General features: G+C 46.7%; 1 protein-coding gene across 1 annotated transcript in view; it reads left to right on the top strand.

The window, feature by feature from the left end:
- Positions 1 to 1,812: 1,812 nt before the first annotated feature.
- HEG1 (heart development protein with EGF like domains 1) overlaps positions 1,813 to 22,384 on the top strand; it is a 52,756-nt gene continuing 32,184 nt past the window's right edge. Inside the window, exons 1-8 of the mRNA XM_024754739.1 lie at positions 1,813 to 1,840; positions 4,891 to 5,244; positions 6,374 to 6,721; positions 10,208 to 10,483; positions 11,119 to 12,477; positions 14,520 to 14,636; positions 15,266 to 15,385; positions 19,645 to 19,748. Coding sequence (XP_024610507.1) covers positions 5,001 to 5,244; positions 6,374 to 6,721; positions 10,208 to 10,483; positions 11,119 to 12,477; positions 14,520 to 14,636; positions 15,266 to 15,385; positions 19,645 to 19,748 — 2,568 coding nt within the window. The 5' untranslated portion in view covers positions 1,813 to 1,840; positions 4,891 to 5,000. The remainder of the gene's footprint in view (positions 1,841 to 4,890; positions 5,245 to 6,373; positions 6,722 to 10,207; positions 10,484 to 11,118; positions 12,478 to 14,519; positions 14,637 to 15,265; positions 15,386 to 19,644; positions 19,749 to 22,384) is intronic.

Below are 22,384 nucleotides of genomic sequence, written 5' to 3'. Positions count from 1 at the left end.
GTATATATGTAATTTATGATTCATATTTTTAGGAGATTGGTTTTTAAGATTATTCTTAAACATTGGTTAGATAGGATAAAAGCTACAATCCTTTCCAGCTTCAAAGTTCTGTGGTTCAGTGTTTTACAACCAGCTTTATGAAATGGTGGAAAGGAAGCATTTTCTAGGAAGCTAAACTTGATTCTGGTCAGGGTCATTTAATATTTATACTTTAAATTCAGCCCACTACTGTGGTATATATACTGTGGTATATTTGAAAATCAGCCTATGTTTCCAACTACTGGCCTTGACTCTGTAGTCACCTGTACTTTTTAACATTAAAAAAATAATTAGCCCTCCAATTCCTTGAGCATTCATTCTTTTAGAACCTTATACTTTTAATTTTTGAAGAGTTCTACCATATCGTTCCTCTTCCTTGAGTTTCACTGAGCATTTCTATTTCTTCTTAGCAAACTGGATGTTCTGTGCTAGGTAGGGTCCCACCTCCCTCTTAGATACTGGAGGGGGCTTTGTGTGCTGTTAAATGAAGGAATACCCAGGCATCCAGGACTGTCTGGATCTAGCCTGACAGCCCCTGCTCTCCTCCCCGCAGGGATGCAGAGGGGACATGAACGAGGATCTGAAGCCACATGGGAAACGAAGCTCTGCTTTATTTTTAATGCTGGGCTGGTCCCTGCTCTCCTGCTAACCAGAGCTCCGGTGTACCTCCTACCTCCTCTAAAATCCAAATCTTGAGATTTAGATTTTCTGAGCACAGGATCTAGGAGCCCTAGGCATGCAGGCAGCAGTGCTGAGAAAGCCAGCAGGACTTGCCCGAGGCAGACCGGGAGTCACCCAGCCCAACTGGCCTCTCTGTAAGGAATCGAAGCCAAGAGGGAATGGGGTAGGGGCGTGCGCTTTGTGACACTTGGCTGCTCTGTCCACTAGTAAACGTGACCCAGTGAAAGTCGTGGCACTTGGACCAGTCAGATGAGTGATGCTTCTCACTAGGTGAGCGCTAGGATTCCAGCCAGGAGCCTGGCCTGGGGAGGATGGGAGTCCTTATTTGAAACATGAAGGGATTAGATCAGTTGATCCTAAAGATCCTTTCTAGTTCCAGCATCTGTTTTTCCAGACACATCAGCCTTTGTATTCGGTGACTCCTTTCACTTCTCATTCTGCTACATAGAAACATACACACAGCACAGCCTCTTCTGAGGCTCAGGTAGTCAGGGGTTACCTGCGTCCAAAAATAAATTACATGCTAATAAATGTATGTGTTAAAGCAGGTAAAAGCCCAGACAGCTAACTCATATTTTAAAAAAGAGATCGGAAGCTGTTTGAAATCATTTTGCTTGCTGCTTTAGATCTTTCGTTGTTTTTCCTTCTGTACTTTTTATATTTTCTATAATGACCATGTACTGTTTGATAATTAGGGGGAAAAGTAAGCAAAGCAACTAATAGGGGAAAAGTTCTCTTTTAAAGGCAAAAAGAGATATGTGTATGTTGAATTATGTGAAAATGGCTACAGTTGAGCACTGAATTTAGTACTGAGCTTCCTGGAAGCCAGGGCACAAAGGGAAACCAGGTGAGGCATGATATTATTGTCAGATAAAGTGAGTATACAATTCCACCCATAGGCTTCAGTGTTTGGGGGGCAGTACATTCTGAGAGGAATATTTATGTAAGGAATGTTGAGGCTCATAACAGAAAATGCCTTCAATTGCTGTTTTGTGGAAACTGTGCTGATGTTCTTTAAAAGTTGATATTTTCTGTCGATTCTCAATAGGAGCTGAGGGTGTATTAATGGATCTCAACTCATGGAAGTGTTTCTGTGGGTAGCTGAGCTAATGTGGTCCAGGTAAATTGCTTCGTGGTGATTTCACTTTGTAAAGGAAGAGGGTATAAATAACTCAGAAGGTTGTAGATTTAGCCTATCTTTCCCAAATATCAGCCGCTCCTGCCAGATTTTTGGCAAGTTCTGGATAGCAGCCAAGCCAAGGGTGAGCACTGTGATGCATGCCTGAGGCTCCAGTACGCTGTGTTGTGATGGGAAAGTGACCCATATAGTTTTCTCAGAGGAGCAGGCGTTCCTTTCACCTCCTATTATAAAGATTAGGGAATTTAGGTTTTTTCTGCTCCCAAATGGATGGGCTTCCCATTTTTGAATGGCTGCTTCAAGGGTAGAAAATGAGCAAGGAAAGGCAATTATTAAATAATCAATAGTGCTGGTCTGCTGATTAGAAACATGGTACGTTTCACCCTAGATGTATTTAGCGGGCACCCATTTAACATAAGTGGTGACTGTAGGTTAGTTTGACCTAGCATTTTCTCCTCTTATTAAGAAGCACCAGCTCTACAGAAGTATGCACACTGCTTCATAGCTTTACTGTGAGGATGGAACAAGATTATAGATATTAAGTACTTACTTAGCACAATATATGGAGGTGTACATGAAGTAGTGGCACATCGTAATTGGTTAGTAAAAGGCAGAGCTTTTAATACTGATGATAATGAGATGGTGAAGCAGTGTTCCACAGAGCCCTCAGGGTCAGGGAAACCCTAGCCATTTTCCTTTTGTGACTTCCAGCAGTTGTAACTTTTACAGTTGTATTTCTGAGGCCATTGCTTTGCTGGACAGGTATTTATGCTGAGTCCAATAAAACCTCACTGTGCATTGAATTCATGAAATAATGCAATTTACTGGGAATAAAAGTGTTTTGAAAGAGCACTCAGCAATCTGATGAGGCTGTATTTGGTGGCTATAGATGGTGGCTCTAATGAAGTTAGGCCTGAGAAGCTGAGTGGGCGAGTGAGGATTTGGGGCGTGTCTGTGTTGTGCTTTCCTTTTTTTATACTGAACATTTTTTGTTTGTTTGTTTGTTTGTTTGGAGCAGAGAAAGGTTTATTGCAGGGTCAGGCAAGGAGAATGGGTGGCTTGTGCTCAAAAACCCCAGGTCCATTTGTTCTTTTTGCGGTACATGGGCCTGTCACTGTTGTAGCCTCTCCCGTTGCAGAGCACAGGCTCCGGGCGCGCAGGCTCAGTGGCCATGGCTCACGGGCCGAGCCGCTCCACGGCATGTGGGATCTTCCCGGACCGGGGCACGAACCCGCGTCCCCTGCATCGGCAGGGGGACTCTCAACCACTGCGCCACCAGGGAAGCCCCTCTCATGTTTTAATTACTAGTTTTATGGATTGCCTGCATCTTCCTTGTCTCCACGAAGGTCCAATGACCAGTCCTGTGGCCTATGTTCTAGGTATACCTGGTTTTATGGTTTTGTACCAAAGTGAAAGGAACCTTTCTGTTTCCTGTGCTCTCCCTATATGTATATATTTGATATTTATTTGTGCTTTTGGTCATGACTGCACATTGGACTCATCTTCAGGGACCCGTTTATAATGAGAACTTCCTTTTTTCCTTTCCTGAGTCATAATTAACAATTTGAAGCCTTTCATTATATAGGTATAGAGAGTACTTTTTTAAAATTTTGGCTTAAAAAGAAAAAAAAGCACTCTTCCTTCTTACCTTTGGATCTTGCCCACTCAGCAAGCTTTCCTTCAGTTTATTCCTGTTTGGAATGAAGATTTCAATGTGCCCTTCTGGAGGTCACTTCTCAGGGTGTCCTTTGGAAAGTTCTTTGTGGAAGGGAGCCACCAGCAAGCCACAGTACTTCTGCAGAGCGCACTGCGCTTTTTGACCAGTGGTGTATAATTCAGTTCTTGAGGTTCTTGACGATTGATCCAGTGTCTGCCATCCATTTCATCAGAAAAGCTGTTCTCAACCTGAAGTCCTTGACCTCCTGGAGTAGTATGTGAGCTCGAGAGCTGGTCTCCCAAGCCTAATGACCTAACTATAGTAATGGAGCCTGTTGCTTTTGGATGGAATTAAATCAAATCGGTGGGGTAACAATCAGTATCTCCTGCTGATTAGAAGCTCTGGTACTTAATAAATGCAGCTCGGTTAATAGTCTTTCAAAACATAAGGTTTACTATGGCCATGAGGTGGGGAATAATAAAGAACACTTGATGGTGGCAAGGCTGGGAATTACTATTCTAGGCCAGCATTGTTCTGACTGTGGTCTGCAGAGCCCTAGGCCTCCTAAGTGGTGACTGGGCGCCCTGCAAGGCACCCACTTTGATTCATTTTTATGTATGGGTTTGTTTTTTTATTTATTTTATTTATTTATGTTTGGCTGCATTGGGTCTTCTTGCTGTGGGCTTTCTCTAGTTGTGGTGAGTGGGGGCTGCTCTTCGTTGCAGTGCGCAGGCTTCTCATTGCGGTGGCTTCTCTTGTTGCGGAGCACAGGCTCTAGGCACGCAGGCTTCAGTAGTCATGGCATGCGGGCTCAGTAGTTGTGGCTCACAGGCTCTAGAGCGCAGGCTCAGTAGTTGTGGCACATGGGCTTAGTTGCTCTGCAGCATGTGGGATCTTCCTGGACCAGGGCTCGAACCCGTGTCCCCTGCACTGGCAGGCGGATTCTCAACCACTGTGCCACCAGGGGAGCCCATATGTGTGGGTTTTAATCTATAATAGCATTTGAACAAAAGGGTTACACTGCTGAAACAAAAGAAAACAAATCCTGCACCTTGTTACAATGGTCTGTCCTGTGTAAGTAATAAAGTGGGATTCAAGAGCAGAAGTTTTTAGCTTCCTCTATAAAGACAAATGAAAATCATGTCTAGAGGCTTTCTCCTGTCTTCCTCTTAGCTTGATCTGAAGCTTTTATTGTGCTCGGTGAAGGACCTCATGCTTCTCCACTCAGCTCTGTGAGGAGAGGGCAGATGAGTGTGTTATGTGTGTTTATCTATTAGATCCACCTTATCTACAGTCATCTACCGAAATGTAATTAAAATCATTTGTGTCCAGGTACACCCCAACTAATCCTGAAGCATATTTTCTTCCATTTTAGCTTCTGCAAGTACGGAGGATTTAAACAACTCTACTGCTGTCCACAGCCCCTCGGTCAGTGGGACAAAGAGTGTCCATGTTGCTACCGTGTTCCCCGACGGTGTCCTAAAGATGCTCCAGTCTTTAGCCATCAGTCCAGGACCTCTAAATGAGACAGAGCGTTTCCCTGAGGACTCCGAAATGACCACAACTTCAGCATCAGTCCATTCTTCACACTCTGAGGCAGGGTGGAGAAGAAACAGTGGAGTAATCAGGAGCCCAGGGGATGGGGAACTCACTAAGCCATCCACAGAAAATGGAGTTGGCCTTACGTCCTCCAAGGTCTCATGGGAATTTTGGCAAAATGATTCCCCAAGTAAGTCTTTGATCTTTATTTAATTTATTATGGACATTTTAAAATTGTTGCATTTTCTCAAGGAATCACTTTAAGACCATTTGCAACCTTTAAAAAAAAACAAACCACTGTGTTCTTGGATAACATCATCTCCTTTATCTGGTATACCACATTATCTCATTTTGATTTTCATCCTCATGACAATGTTGTGAAATTAGTCAAATAGGCGTCATTCCTCCTGCGTTCTTGTAGATGAGGAAACTGAGGCTCAGAGGGTTTAAGTAGTGAGTGCGTGGTCTTTAGCTCACTCGCCACAGAGTTGAGACCCCCACCTTGAGGTCTCACTGCTGGTGCATCTTGTCACTCTGCGGCATCATCTTCAAACTGAGAGCTGGCCCGCTCTTTAAAGCTAGCTTCAGTTATCTTCTGTACAGATCATCTTTACAAAGAAAATGTGCAGATATAAACATACTCCCTAAATTCATGGCTTTAGTGTACCCCCTATAGTTGATTTTTTGTTTGCTATACTTCAAAATTAGAATAATCTTTTTAAAAAAAATAAATCTATTTAGTTATTTGGCTGCACTGGGTCTTAGTTGCAGCATGCGAGATCTTCATTGTGGTGTGCGGGATCTTTTTAGTTGCGGCATGCGGGATCTAGTTCCCTGACCAGGGATGGAACCCAGGCCCCCTGCACTGGGAGCACGGAGTCTTAACTGCTGGACCACCAGGGAAGTCCCCAAAATTAGTTTTATTAATAATAGAACTGTCTTAGAGAAATGCTCTAAGCACAGTATTTGGGCACATTGTATTTGATGGACATAACAGCATACTCACTGGCTCATAACACCCCATGTTTTGGGGGAAAGAGAATAAAACACTCAGGCCTATAAGCTACTCTGCTTTGCACATACTGTTTAAAAGCTCCCGTCTTCACCAATTTTTATTTTTAGTATTGATCTCTTACTGACACTGAAGAGTTTTGAAATAATTATTTAGAACCTGAAAATACACGTCAGGTTACACATATAGTAAATACTATACAAGGTCCTTGCAAAGGGCACCTTCTCCTAGGGAAGACTCGCGTCTCGGCTGTGGAGGGATCTCTCTTGCATCCGTGTGATGGCCTTTTCTCTCTGACACCTTTCAGCCTCCAGAGGACACCAACTTGCCAGCAGCTCTGGTGCGGGGAGTGGCAGCTCCGTGTCTCAGACAGCGACTGTGTCTCGGTCAGTCCCGCCGGCGAGAGGTGGAGAGAGCACTGCTCGCTGGTTCTTGACCGACAGCGAGCCATTCGCAGATGCGACCGGAAGCTCCACTTCCCATCCTGAGGTTGTGAACGCTTCGGTTTTGACCCGGTTTTCAGCCTCCGCCCCACAGTCTCGAGGAAGTGACCCAGCGCCTGGTGAGAGGAGCTATTCCGAACCGGCCACCGAGTCCTTGTCTTCATCCTCCTCAGAAAGCCTGGGCTCCTCGGCACCACGCGGGGAGCGCTCCAGTGAGTCTCCGTTCACGGAACCGCACCCCGTGGACGGTGGAGGGGTGCCTGGGCTGCGATCTTCTGCCGCATTAATGAAATAGCTCCGTGGGCCCCTCATTATTCCCAAGCCATCCTTCTAGCTGATTGATACCGATATCCCTGTATATCCCCCAGTTTTTACGTTCCATCTCCGAGATGTTGCTGTTGCCACGTGCCCCTCCCACGCACAGCTCGGGGACTTCTCTGCCGTGTCCTTCCACCCCATATAAGCGCCGCCACCATACCCCCGTGCCTGCCGCAATCACACGGCTTCTGGAAGGTGAAAGTATCAGCTTCTTGTGAGTGGTTGTTCACTCCAGGTCTGGGCTTTCATGGAGAGAAATTCTTTCACCGCCTTTTAAACAGCTTTATTGAGATATAATTCACATTCTATATAATTCACCCACTTAAAGTGTACAGTTCAGTGGGTTTCAGTATATTCACTAAGTTGGGCAACCATCACAACTACGTAATGCCAGAACATCTTCATCACCCCAGAAAAGCTCTGAGCTCACCAGCAGTCTCTCCCCGTTCTCTGCTATTCCCGGCCTCTGACATCCACTAATTTACTTTTTGTCTCTATGGACTTGCCTCTTCTAGACATTTCTTATACGTGGAATCGTACAGTATGTGGCCTTTTGTATTTTTCACTTAGCATCACGTTTTCAAGGTTCATCCACATTGCAGCATGTCAGTGCTTCGTTCCTTTGTATAGCCAAATACTATTCCGTCGCATGGATGCACCACGTTTTGATTATGCTTTTATCCATTACTGGATCGGTGGGTTATTCCCACCCTCTGGCTATTAGGAATAGTACTGTTCTGAACATTCAGGCACAAGTTTTTGTGTGCTCTTGGAATTGCCAGGTTATACGGTGGCTCTATTTCTGACCTTTGAGGAGCTGCCAAACTGCTTTCCAGAGTGACTGCACCGTTTTAAATTCCCACCAGCAAGGTTACGAGGGTTCCAGTTTCTTAACACCTTTACCACCACTTGTTATTGTCCAGCTTTTTTGATTCTAGCCATCTTAGTGGGTGTGAAGTGGTATCTCAAGTGGTGTTGGTTTGCAGTTTTCCCAGCTGACTAATGATGGTGAACATCTTTTCATGGGCTCATTGACCATTTGTATATCTTCTTTGGAAAAGTCTATTCAGATCTTTGGACAGCTTTCAAATTGGGTTATTTGTCTTTCTTTAATTGCACTGTAAGAGTTCTTTGTACATTCTGGATACTCGTTCTTTATCAGAGATACGATTTGCAGACATTTGCTCCCATTCCGTGGGTTGTCTTTTCACTTCCTTGATGTTGGCGTCTGCAGCACAAATTTTTTAATTTTGATGAAGTCCAATCTATCGATTGAGAAAACTTTTCCTTTTTTTTTTTTTGCGGTACGCGGGCCTCTCACTGCCGTAGCCTCTCCCGTCGCGGAGCACAGGCTCCGGACGCGCAGGCCCAGCGGCCATGGCTCACGGGCCCAGCCGCTCCGCGGCACGTGGGATCCTCCCGGACTAGGGCACGAACCCGCGCGTCCCCTGCATCGGCAAGCGGACTCTCAACCACTGCGCCACCAGGGAAGCCCGAAAACTTTTCCTTTGATGATCCTTTTTAATAATGTTTTTGGAAAATATTTTAAAACAATTCTCAACAGCCTTATCAATGTAAATTGTATGCTGACTAAAGCAAAAATGCAGTAACTTATCATTTAAGCTTATAATAGATTTAAATTCTTACCTCTCCACCACTCATAATAGCAGCTCTTTTGCCCCCTATGAGTACCCTAATTGATGAGGAAAATTAACATTTATCACTACTGATGTGACGTGGAAAAGCATAGGCTGTATCGTAAAGAATACCACATGTATGGGTGGAAGCTCTTTGTGCTCTTTTATGTCTGTGAATGGAAAACACACACTGTGTCTCCTAAACACAAGGAATCCTTTCCGCCCTACCCCTGTGGCGCTCCGAATTTTTGCCATCCCAGACCAGGAGCTCATGTCCCATAGCCTTTCCCTCTTCTGTCTCTTCACTACCCTGCACTCTGCAGTGAGGGCGCAGTTGATTGGTTTGGAAAATGTGATCTCAGTGTGAGTGGACCTTGGGGTTCGGTTCTAAAGCACCAGATAAGGAAAAGCCTCATTCCTGAAGCCACCTCACTCAGGGTTAACAATGCTTTCTCCCTTTTCCTCTGAAGAGCCCACAGCTGACCGATTCTGCCATCCAGCTTTCAGAGTTCTTGGTTCGTTCCTTTTTCTGGGTTCAGATGCAGCCCCTCTGTTTCAGGGCATGACTTTCCCCTGTGTTAAGTCTGTCCGCCTGACAGGGTTGTTGGCCTAAGTCTTATGTAACGGAGCCTCGACCATCATTGTCCGTCCCAGCCCTGTCCTCTTTGCCAGGGAGATTTTTCTCGGGTACACTCAACTCTCCAGCCTCTCCTGGTGGACTTTCTGTGGGTCTCTTAAGTCCTGCTGCCTTGGTCAGATCACATCTGTGACTGGGTCCTGGCTTTCTCAGTGCTGCCCCAGGTCACTGTGTGTCCCTGTCCCCATTCCTGTCTGTCAGTTAATGCAAACCTATCATGAAGAGAACCTACACTCAGCTTTGTATCCATTTTCCACCAAGGTTGGTCCATGGGGTGTCAAGGGCTAGACTGGTCTGGGAATAAGAATAAGAATCAGAACAGAGCCTGTTGGTCTCATTAGATCCAGATATGTACGCCAAGAAGAATTGGACCTCATTTCCATCATTTCTGAAAAGAAGGATTTATTTGATAATATAATCTAAGGTTCTTTAAGTTTATAGCATAAAACATATACCCAAGAAAGGAGGAAAAGGATACTTATTCATGTGTCACCTGTCCCTGTTCCATCCCTACCAAGAAAATAAAACATATACATTAAAAAAAACAAACAAACAAAAAAAACCCACCCGTAACCTCTGACCACAATGCCATTTCTCACTGATGTGCTAGGGTGAAGAGCTACACTATAGAATGACGGACAGTATAGAACAACAGGCCCTGTGTCGGTCGTGTATCGCTGGTCCTACCAGGAGGTAAAGACCTTCCAGGTGATACTGGCCTCCCTCCCAGACCTTGTCGGGTCTGAAGCCCCAGCAGGGTTGTTAGTCTTTTGCCCACTGTTCACCTCTCCCGCTGCCACCACCGATTTCCCTGACATAAACACTATTTACTATGTATCACTGAGCAGAAATACCGTATCAATCCTGTTCACTAACTGATAAACGTTCCCATAAATCCAAGCCACCTGAACAGCAACGCTGACCCCCCCGCACTGCTTCCTGAGGTTTCAGTCACCGGTGCCTTTGCAGGAACAGCACACAGTTTGGGTTTTCACCGTGTCAGTTTCAAATAAAAACACTGAGAAAGCCTAGGGAAGCGTCTGGCTGGCACAGCCCAGCTCTACCCCCCGGAGTGACCGGCCCTCCCCTTTTTGGTCCTCTCGCAGCCACCGAAGACAGTCCTGAGCTGGCCGTCAGTTCCGAAGTGGAGGAGGGGGCGCCCGGAGCCCGCGCTCACAGCCCGCACACCTGGGCTACTTTCACTGGAGTCGGAGAGCGCACGCTGCGATCTCTCAGCAACGGCAGCACGACTCCTGGGGATGTGGAGCGCTCAGCGGCGACGCCCAGAGACGCGGAGCGCCCCACTCAGCGGGGGAACGTGACGGCGACCTGGGATGCCCGCTCGGTCTCGGGTTCACTGGCAGCCTCGCGAGTGCTCGGAGGTGATGGGCAGGATCTCTTGCCGCGTTCCCTCAGCTCAGGTGTCAATTTGCTCGTGATCCTAGAGTGATCGAGTTCGCTGTCAACCCAGAAAGTGCCTTACCGGCTCCCTGTGAAGAGCACTTTCCGGGTTCCCCCACCTCCCCAACACTTGCCCCGGGCATTTGCGGTGCTGTCTGCCAGGATGCTTGCAATAAAGAAACCTGGCCATGTTGTGGCTTAGGCCAGTCTCCTGGGAAAGAAATATCTCATTGTACAGAATGGAAAGTTGGGAGGGTTTTCCTTTTTCCACTTAGGCATAACAATTGTTCTATTTGGGGTCTTAAGAGCTTTTCAGATACTAATTTGCTTTCATCAAAAAAGGCCTGTGGAAGGAATTTGGACCTGTTCCCTATTCTTCGGCCCCTGGCCCCGCTTCTCTTTCATGACCATTTCCCCTGCTGCCGCTGTGCTCCTCACAGGAGGGCAGGTCCGCTCACTGCAGACTCAGACCCTGCCTGCCTCCCCGTACTGCCTCTATCCAGAGAAAGCGTGTCAGCCCCCAGGCGTTCATGGGTGGGACACTGAAGGTCTGTCTCATAGTGCAGGTTCACAGATGTCTGTTTAGTTGACCTCACTTTGGTTTTTCCCTTTGCAGTCACTGGAATGAGCTACGATGCAGTGAGTGGCACACACCCTGAACACGGGACGTCCAGTGACTACACAGACCACACCTACGTTTCAGCTCCTTTCACCAAAGGGGAGCGGGCACTGCTGTCCATTGCAGACCACAGTTCATCCTTGGACGTAAGGGAGAGTTCCACCTCTTCCGTTAAGATCTCAAGCTCTTTGCATTCAGACTCTTCTTCCTCCTCTCAGGCTCAGGCAGAGAGAAGCAACGTCTCCTCCCACGATGGGGAATACGCTCAGTCTTCCACTGAGGCACTAGTTCTGCGCACGGCCAGCCCTCCATCCCGCACACCCGCCCTTAGTATGCTGACCACTCTGGTTCTTCTCGACACCGATGCTGAATCCGTTGGCGATACATCATCGTCTTCTTCGTCAGGGCCCCCCTTGCCCCAGCCCTCAGTGTCACAGTCCTACCGGTTGTTCTCGTCAACCTTGCCATCGACCAGGGCCTCCACTCACCCACTGCGGTCCGCCCCTGATGTGCCCACACCTTTGTCTTCCTCGCCACCACCCTCACTAGTATCCCTGACAGCATCTGCCCCTGTCTCGCCGTCTGTCTCACAGACAATCCTCCCACCTTCATCCTCTACCCTGGTCCTGCCCAAGGCAAGGGGCGCTCCTGTAACTTCAGCCTGGACGTCGATAATGGCATCATCCGTGGCAATGCTCCCCAGCAGTCAAACGGCAGGTCCTAAGAACCAGAGCAGCCCACACCTTGGGAAGCTCGTTACGGAATCAAAGCCACAGAGCCTGGAGACTCTGCCTGTGGAGGCCACGGAAACTGTAACAGTGAGGTCTCCTCTGGGGATCCCTTCGCCCCTGGCCTTAACGGAATCCTCCACTGAGCAAACCCTTCCAGCCACGAGCACCAGCTTAGCCCAGACGTCTCCAGCTTTGGTAGCTACCACTCTCCAGACCTCTCATCCCCATGTACCCAGCCCCCAACCCCCGTCAAGCACAGCATCTCTGACGGGTGGTCCTACAACAGTACAGACAGTGGCCGGAAAACAGCTCCCGCCAACCAGTCCTGAAATTCTAGTGGTACGCATCTCAACAGAAGGTGCTGTCACCACAGAAAGGAACCCAGTGAATAGAGATGCTGCCACCGGATCGATCGCCCTGACCAGTGTGCCCACATCAGCAAAAGAATGGACCACGGGGCTTGCCCCTACAGAAGAGCACAGCCTGGCTTCACACTTCCTCAGAACATCTCCTTCCCCCCAAAGCACACCTGTTTCTACAGCTAAGGTGTTGACATCTACATCGACCACCCTCACTGCGCAGAGCAGCACGCAGTCGTCCACAGCACCGTCATCTCCAGCCTCAGGTAGGACACAGTCGCACAAGCACGCTGAGGCTGCACGGGGCTCGGGGTGGCTGGTATCCGCCATAGGACAGTGTCTGCTTTGTGATCTCAGATGCTTTCTGTTGGAGCACTTAAATCAGAAAGGAAAGTCACGGTGACAGTCTTCTCACCCCTGAGTTTCAGAATTCTTCCCGGAGAAAGAGGAGCGGATGCCGTTGGCCATGTGTGACATCAGTAGTGCCATTGTAACTTGTAATGCCCCGTAATTGGAAGAGCTTTTCAAGCATGGCTTTAACTCTAGCAAAGCCAGAGTGGGGTCGTGAAGCAGGATTGAAGGGTGGAAAACTGGAGTCAAGAAGCTTTAGGTGGCCTGAGACAAAGAGCGAGCAGGTGCCTGCTCCCAGATCAGAGCCACGAGCCTCTGAGCTAGTCAGCCAGCCCCCCAGTCACCGGGGAGACTTCTCTTCATCCAGGGGAGCCCAGGCTCCTTTTTCTCCCTAAGATTATGATGTCAGTGGATAAACGTGGGTGGAGAGATGTGTTCAGTGAGAGGATGATGAGCTAACCTTTCCCATAGTGACTGTGTGACATTGCACCTGAGGTTATATATCTTTATATCCATGTAGAAGTTGCTGGGACAAGGGAAATAAAGCCATCCACATGATTCTTTATCACTTAAGGAAAGGTAGAAGGAAGTAGGATGATACCTCCTTTGATGTCAGGGTCAAAATTTGCTGGATATTTAGCTTGTCCAGACTCAGGAAAGGAAACCTGCTGTTGGTGAAGGGGTGAAATGGTAACTGAAGGGAGGAGGGAAGAAGGGAAGGGAGTTAGAAGCAGAGTTCCAACCAGGCAGCCATCATCCGGCTCGTGGCTGGAGGGCCGTGGACCCCACGCAGGCCCCGCAGAGCCCTGATGCATCGGTGCCCCCTTCGTGCCAGTGGTCTGAGCCTTGCTGGGAAATGGAAACTGGCTCCTTCTTCTGGCAAGTTTGGGATCCCTGCTTCAGGGCTCACAGGCTTCATTTCCAGATGCCAAATATATTCCAATACCAGGTAGAACATAATTCACAAGTGTCCCTTAAAGCCAATTATAGCCATTGCAGTGATAACTGTAGGTGAGTATTAGGACCATTGTTACTGGCTGTTGCTATGTCTTTTGTGACAGAGTCCATGGGTGCAGTGTTTGTACATACGGGTGCTATGCTCATGCAGGTGGTCTTGGGTAGATATGAAGTAGCAACGAGGAGCCGGGACGCCATCTTCAGGTTTAGCCCATTTGTCTCCAGGGTTATTCTGGAGTAAGCACTCTTGACTTCTGCCTTCTCTTTCTCATTCTACCACTGACTTTTCTCCTCGGAGATGATTTTTCTCCTTCTGTTATGAGTTTTGGCTTTTCTAAATGTGCGTCAGAAACCTTTACTAGGCAGCTATTGTATAACTGTAGCACGACAAGGCCAGTTATACAGACGCAAGCAGAGAGTGTGGTCACTGCACCCGGGAGCTTGTGCATCGCCAGGGCCCGGATGAATGAGACGGGCTCACGGTCACACCGCGTGAAGAGAGGGTGCCGTAGCGCTCACCTGCAGGCATTGCGCTGAAGGATGGCACGTTGTGTGGAGGCCCCGTTACAGTGCGAGACCTTTAGGAAAGAGAACGCTTGGAGCAGGGAGGATGGTTGATCAGGCGTCATTTTCTCCTTAACGTGTGTTTTAAATTGGCATTGATTCAAGTAGAATTAACTGTTAAGTATCCCAAGGCAATGTAATCATCATTCCCGAGCCGAGGGACCTGTAAGCAGTATTTGGATTTGAACCAGCTCCTGCATTTAGGGATCCAACTGTCTAACACGTGTGTATGTACACAGCTAGTGCCAGCATCCGGTCCCAATACATCTCCTCTGCACCTCTGGGAACCCATTCTAGTGCACAGTGTGGCCTTTCAGGGCAAGTACACAGAAATAAGCAAGAATCAAATATTAGCTGGGAGAATTAAATATTTACCTAGCACTGCCCTCACCTTTCCTGTGTGATTAACTGCATTATATCTGAAATGTGTTTGCAGTTAACAGCTGTGCCGCTAACCCTTGTCTTCATGATGGGAAATGCGTCGTGGACCCCACCCGCCATGGGTACCAGTGTGTGTGCTCACCTTCCTGGCAAGGAGATGACTGCAACGTGGGTAAGAGGAAAAGTCACCTGCAGTGGTCTACAATACAGTATCACATTGAGATAGGCAGTAAACTCCCTTTTCCTCCAAAACATAGGGGAGTAAGATTTTAAAATTCATACCCCGCTTACTTGAGAATTAGCATGCTTATGTGTTGTCTGCAGAGCAATGTCGGACAATAACACCGACGAGCCTCCGCGACCTGGCTCCCTTATGCGGGCTCCCTACATCCCTGCCACGCTGGACCACCCACCACTCCCTGAAAACCCCTACACTTTCCTGCTCCTGACCTTCGCTGTGCTGGTGCCCCAGCCTAGAATCCCCCTACCCACATCTGCTGATTAAAATTCTTCCAGTCTTAGGCCAGATGTTATTTGAAATAGTCCTTAATTCTCCCTTCCATCAAAATCATTACTTTCTCTTTACTTTCAAATCCTGCCTTATATTTATAGTTAGTTGTACTCAAGGCTGCCCCCACCCTCAGTAGACTGGTAGCGCCTTGAGAACCAGGGTAGTGCCTACTCGCTTCCAGGCCCCATCATACCCAGTGCCACTTGGCCCTTAGAAGTGCCCCTTGTACTGGATTATGATGGTGCTGCCTGCTGCAGTTTCACTGTGACCTTGTGTTCCCTTCTCCGCAGATGTGAATGAGTGCCTCTCAAACCCCTGCCCACCCCTGGCCATGTGCAACAATACTCGGGGATCCTTCACCTGCAGATGCCCAGTGGGGTACCAGCTGGAAAAAGGGATATGCAATTTGGGTAAGAGAGTTTGTCTGTCTTGGAATTTTCTCTGCACCACAGTGTATTTTGCAAAATAACATTTATTGTTTTTCTCCCTAATCAAAATCAATCTTTGCCCAAGGAATAACTTTAAGGCATATAGAAGGGAGTGGAAGACACTGCCTATTATTCCACCACTCAGAGATGTAGCACCTTATTTGCAGTCTTTTTTAGTGTGTATTATATTTTGATATAGTTGAAGTCATATGGTATTTGTACAAACTTTATACCTTAAACATTTTTCCATGTTATTAAAACTATTATACAAACTTTGTAATGACTGCATAAATATGCCATCATTTGTGCATGACACTGTTTGCTTAACCATTCCACCCTGTGGTTAGGGGGAAAAGAATCAAAAGAATATTCTAACCAAAGAGTTAAAAAAAAAAATTTAGGGAGAGAAAAAAGAGAATAAAACCCTGATTATCCTACCACATTCACACATTCTTTTCATTTTTAAAAACGATCTTCGTGGGCTTCCCTGGTGGCGCAGTGGTTAGGAATCCACCTGCCAGTGCAGGGGACAGGGGTTCGAGCCCTGGGCCAGGAAGATCCCACAGGCCACGGAGCAACTAAGCCCGTGCGCCACAACTACTTAGCCCGCGCTCTAGAGCCCATGAGCCACAACTACTGAAGCCCACGTGCCTAGAGCCCGTGCTCCGCAACAAGAGAAGCCACCGCAATGAGAAGCCTGCGCACGGCAACGAAGAGCCAACTCAGCCAAAAATAAATAAATTTTTAAAAAAAGATCTTCATGTTCTTGTCCACAGACAAGATACAGTTTTTACAAAGCTACTGCCATAATTGTACCATACAGTTTGTCACATTTTGATCCCGAATTTAATATTTTATGAAGCTGGTTGGTTTTAGATATAATCTCCATTTTACAGGTTAAAAAGCAAACAACCCAAATGAAAACTAAGGCCCTGACAAAGTACCAAATGGCCCGGCTTATACAACCGCTTGATGAGACGCCAGGTTTGCAGCCCACAGTCCTTCCATCACACAGTGCTGTGTTCATTCTGGGAGCTTTCTTGCACACAGGCTGTGTAATCTGAGTTAGAGCGCCGAGGTCAATGAAGAACTTGAAGAAATTACAAGTGAGGAAGATAGAGTTATCTAAGCTGGAGAGGGAGCTGGTGGGTACAGTGACTCAACTTGGAATCAACTTATATTGCCCAGTGTCATACTCAACACAGAGAAAGTGCTCAGTAACTGTGTTTTTGAGAGAGCAAATGTCTGTGTCCTTTGAAAGTGTTGTTTGCATGACTTGCATTGCCCATAGGCTGAGGGGGATAATCAGAGTTTTTAAGAAGGTGGTGTCAAATGACAAAACTATAACAATTTGATAATGAGTTTGATGTCCTTTACTCAAGGGAAAGCAGTCCATGGACTGGGGAAGTACAGGGTCTCTCTCACAAGCAGTGGAAGGAACACTCTTCCTGAGCCACTTTGGGCAAGAGTGAGTTTTATAGCGCGTAGAAGCAGCAATGCGGACACAGGGCATGATTGGCTGGGGTTGCATATCTGACCTTTTTTAGAAATATCAAGGAACAAGGAAATAAGTATAGAGCCCAGAGTTGTCTTCGCTCTTGGCGATTGGCTGACTGATATGCTGCATTACTGGCCAAGGGGAGCGTTTACAGGAACTCTAAAGTTTGACTTGCTGACGTGGCACCCCCGGCAGGTGCAGCTCCATCTTGGGGCTAGAAATGTATTTCAGTAGTTGGTACCCTATTAAAATAATGGTAGAATTTAGAAAATTGTTTAAAATACAAGGATCAAGTCAAAGCGTTATTTTTAAGGAAGAAAAATCTGGGAATATAGACATCAGTCAAAGTCGAGAAGTCCTCGTATTCTAATAGATTATTTGCAGTTGGGTCACCTATTCCATTTAGCTACACCCTGTAAGAAATCAGCAAGTTTTCAGTTTAAGAATGGAGATGACGGAAATGATTTTATCTTGAAACAGTATGGAAAGTACACTTGCCAAGGACTCAAATGCCAGGCTTCCAGCTCCATGTCCAGCACCTACAGCACACTGACCCCTGAGCATCAATTTCCTCATCTGTAAAATCAGATTACCACCTGCTCTGCTTCCCACTCAGGGTTATTATGAAGATCAAATAAATAATATATTTGAGCAAGCTTGGAAAATGGTAGGGGTCTCCAGATGGGAGGTATCCTTTGACATTAGTCTTCTAATCTCTTGGACCAGAGCTGAAAGCAATGAAAATGATAAACTACTTTGAATATAAAGCAATAATTTTGGATCTTTAAAAAATCATTTAGATAACCTGTGTAGATCAACAGTTAAAAATCACCCTAAAGCCAGATGATGTAACTGCAGCGTGAAGATGGGAATGTGTCTGGGAGAGGGCGGGGCTGGGGGGACACTGCGGTGCCTTACTCGTATTCACACAGATGCAGAGGCCACATTTACTGTCCTGGTTCAGAAGAGATCTGTGTACCTGATGCTTACCATATGTATGTTTCTGCACAGAGACTGGGCACAGACCTAGACCTGTGAGATGGGAGGACGAAGGGGTGGGGTGACTGTTCTGGAAGCCTGTGTGTGGAGGGTCCCACAGGCACCATGCATCAGGAGGAGAGCCACTTATTGTGTTAACAATCATCTTTCCCTTTTCAAGTCATTTAGCTTCATTGTTCATAAACACCAGTGGAATATGCAAATTAGAGCACGCTGAAGCTCTTTCATTTAGCCAGGAATGTTTTCAAAGAGCTCCCTGCTTCTCAGAAAGAGGCCTAAGCAGCTGGCTTCACTGAACTGTAGAACAAGCAAAAAGATGTTAAATAAGGATTAAGGGCTTTAGACAGTAAGTATAAGATGTTAAATGTTTTCCCTGGCTCATCTGTGGGCCTTTCTCTTAATTCAACAGGCAAGCTTTCTATGAAAGAGCAGCTTCATGTGTTTCTGTGTTTGGGTTTATTTATATTTTTTTCTTGTCCAGAGGGAAAGATAAGAATTTAATCTAAAGGAAGATAAGAGCCAGATATAAAGCAGGCTGTCTGTCCTAATTTTTTTTTTTTTGCGGTACGCTGCCCTCTCACTGTTGTGGCCTCTCCCGCTGCGGAGCGCAGGCTCCGGACGCGCAGGCTCAGCGGCCATGGCGCACGGGCCCAGCCGCTCCGCGGCACGTGGGATCTTCCCGGACCGGGGCACGGACCCGCGTCCCCTGCATCGGCAGGCGGACTCTCAACCGCTGCGCCACCAGGGAAGCCCTGTCCTAATTTTTGATTGCCTGCCCATTTGTAAGTTCTGTCACCCTCAGGCCCAATCAGCACAAATTGATGTTAACTAGAATTTTATTTTATGAGTGAAATGGGCCTTGAAAATGGGGCTATTTTCTTTCATGTCTGAACCCAACAGTATCTTGAACATGGGTTGTTTTCATTGTATGGCTTGTAGTCATGGAGTCTGGCAGCCCCCTGAGTGGAGTCCTGCTACAGATGTTTGATACCTTTCTCTGTAGCCACTTGGTTGTCCTTAGACTATGAGATTCCTCACGGGGCAGGGGGTTTAGGGGGGAAAGAAGAACTTGGAAGATGGACACACGTGACGTTAAATGTTAATTTTGGCCCTTGGGAGCTGGGTGATCTTGGGAAGTAACCTGGCTTCTGGAAGCCTCTTTTATCAATGATAGAGCAGGCATTTCCTCTGAGCAAGAGGCATGGGGAATGGATGGAGGTGACTCTCATGAGAAGAGGAAACCAGAGCACGCCCTTGAAGTGGAGGGCTAACTTGGTAAAAGACCTAGAGAGAAAGAGCTTTCCTCCATCCAAAGCTTTATAGGGCCCCACGAGCATTTGTCTTTCCAACCTCACGTCTCCCTCCCCTCTTCCTGGAAGTGTGTTCTTTAGACCAGCTCATCTCTCTTCTCTCTTGCAGCTTCACTGAGCATCTAAGATGTGGGAGGCCACTGGAGAGACGAGGGAAGCTCACTCTCTCAGAGCCCTCACACATATGCAAAAGGCTCTTTGGAGCCTCTCACCCAAAGGTCTGCTCAGACTGAGTCTTCAGCTCAGCTCAGTAGGTGCTCCCATTGCTAGAGGAGCCCCGAAGAGGGAGGAGTGGTCTCCACCCTCCAGGAGAAAGAAATGCACAGAGAGCATCCTGGGAGGTGGAGGAAAGTTGGGTGCCTTGAGATTTACAGACACTCAGCCATGCGTAGGTGGACCTTGTGAGGTCTAACAGGTTATGTTTTCATTTTCAGTTAGAACCTTCGTGACAGAGTTTAAATTGAAGAAAATATTTCTTAATACCACCGTGGAAAAACATTCAGACCTCCGTGAAGTTGAAAATGAGATCACCAAAACGGTAGGTTTCCCAAAAGGCATCTTCCTGCTAGTCCTTTGTTTCTAGAACAGATTTTATTCAGAATCGGGAACATCCTGGGGATCAGCTGTATCTCCTGGGCTGTTCATTTCTGTTATATTTGGAAGGTGAACTTTAGGGTAAAATTAAAGGCCTTTCAGAAGTAGAAGGGAGGTGTTGAGAACCAGTGATGCCTGTAGAAGCATTTCTTCTAATGTGTCTTCCCATGCAGCCTTTATCGGTGCCTTGGCATTTCTCTTCCATGTTCAGACTCATAGTTACAGACATTTAGGTGACATGCACCAATAAGAGCTGTTGGTGAAGTGGAAAGACCCAGAAAATCCTACTGTCCCATCTGCTGTTGACATGCTGTGTGATTTTTCTGTCTGTGTTTTGGAACCTGGAGAGAATGATGCTTTTTTCTCAAGGGAATGCCAAAGGTGGAACAGTTAATCCTATTACCCAGGGTTGAGAATTCACTGAGTAGATTATCTAGGGGCCTTTGATTCTTCTTCTTTCCCTCCTTGCCTGTTTTTTGTCAGGAAAAAGACAAGAAAGAAAAAAAGAAAAATGGAGAGGAAAGAAGAAGAGATAGAAATGAAGCTCAGATAGTAAATTTTGCCTCTCAGCTGCTACCGTAGTCTAAGATTCGGTGTTCAGAAAATTGAAATTTGCCATTAAAATACGTTTTAGAGATTGATTTCTGATTTTAATTTTACTTGTTCTTTATGGGTAAGAGTATATTAGCCAAAACCTATAGGATTTTATGGGACCATGGGTTTTATTTGTGTAAAATGTAGATTCCAATTCCATTTCTGTATCTACTGAGCATCTACTCTGTGACGGGCACTTTACCAGGTGCGTCACTCCTATAAGAGGTATTGCCAACACTTTTACAGAGGGAAAAGTGGCAGGTTCTGGGAGTTAGTGACATTGCCTGAGTTTACACAGAGCAGGTGCAAAGTTAGAGACCACTCTCACTTCGGACAGCAATTGCGAGTTTGGGGGTCCCCAAGAAACACTCAGTTTTGATAGTGCACTAGAAGGACTCACAGATCTCACTGAAAGCGATTATACTTGTGGTTACGGTTTATTACAGTGAAAAGATCCAGGTTACAGTCAGCTAAGGGAAGAGATGCATGGGGCAGAGTCCAGGAGGGATTCAAATTCAGTGCTTCCAGTCGTCGTCTCCCCATGGGGTCATGGACAGGGTTAACTCCTCTCAGCAATGATGTGTACAGCATTCATAGAGTATCGCCAACCAGGGAGACTCACCTGAGCCTTGGTGTCTAGAGCCAAAACACAGATAGTCAACTGCCCGTATGGCTGACCTCAGTCTCCAGCCCCTCTGGAGAGGTAACCCTTTGGGTTACCCTTTGTAACCCCAATCCCCACCATAAATCACACTGTTAGATTATCTGGAGCAGCGCAGGGTCTCCAGGTAAACAAAGGCAGGACATTCCAAAGGCTTAGAAACTACCTCCCAGGAGTCAAGGGCCAGACCTCTCTTTGAGTAAGGTCAAATTCTTTACTATATGACGGGGTTTTACGTCTACTAACCCTATACCTGGTGTTCTTGGCACTGCACCACAGCTGCCTCTTAGTTCGGTTGTAGGTCAATATTTCCTTCTAAGATAGTACAGAGGCTGAGAAACTTGTGCAGAGGTACAGTCCCTCCCATTACACGGTGCTCAGTGACTTATCTGATTTGCTAATTTTTACCCAGTATCAACATATAATTTATTAGTGATGTGACATCCCCACCCCCAAGATATAGTGAAGATTTGGCTATGACTAGAGAAGATTTAGGCTATGACTCAAGTAGTCTTTCCCAAGGTGCCGTTCTGTTCTGAAATGTGCTATTTCTGTTCTTTCCTGGGAAAAAAATTTTAAGTAATAATAAATCATTACCTTGTGAATATAAAGTAATGTCATACAAAGCCAAAAAAAGGTTTGATAGCATCCTGTGTTTGAATCCATCTTGTGAAGGGTGAGATGTGTCTGACACACAGGCTTTGAAGACAGGTGGGTTGCATTGGTCAAGGTATTGAGACCCTCTGCTGCATAAAAGGAATCCCCAGCCCCTACTGTCGGTGGCGGGGGTGGGGGGGGCAGGGAGTGGAGAAGCAGGCATGGTACTTCATGCCCCACAGGGATTTTCTGCTCTTTCCGAGAGCACAAGGCAAACACAGGGAGAGTCGCTCTTAATTTGCTCTCAACAAAAGGGCTCTTGACCCATGTAATGTAATTTCCTATGGAGAGCCTTATTGAAGAGGACCTATCTGTGAGTTAGGTCAACTCATTGTAGATTATGAGGGGTCTGTGTCAGGCCTGCCAGACCTGGGGTAGCTGAAAGGAACCCAGCCTTTTCAGTGAGGCTTGTTCACTATGCAAAGTCCAAATAAACAGTTGCCTCTGAGGTTTTTGAAACCCTGGGTCTTAGAAGAGATCTGCTCCTTTGAAGATGTTTTGCATCCAAGGGTGCTGTTCTGAACATCATTTCCTGCCAAGATTTTCCCCACTGATTTACTATCTGCCTCTCTCCCTTTGTACTCATGGAACAACAGAATAAGAGCAGAAAGGCATTTAAGAAAGGAACAAAAAAGACACCACTCCTGCGTAAGGCTGCCTGCTGACAA

This window comes from Neophocaena asiaeorientalis, unplaced genomic scaffold (genome assembly GCF_003031525.2).
Source record: "Neophocaena asiaeorientalis asiaeorientalis breed wild unplaced genomic scaffold, Neophocaena_asiaeorientalis_V1.1 scaffold423, whole genome shotgun sequence".
In the NCBI taxonomy this organism is placed as follows: Eukaryota; Metazoa; Chordata; class Mammalia; order Artiodactyla; family Phocoenidae; genus Neophocaena; species Neophocaena asiaeorientalis.
Note: the sequence above shows the minus strand (reverse complement) of the source record. Positions and strands in the feature narration are given on the sequence as shown.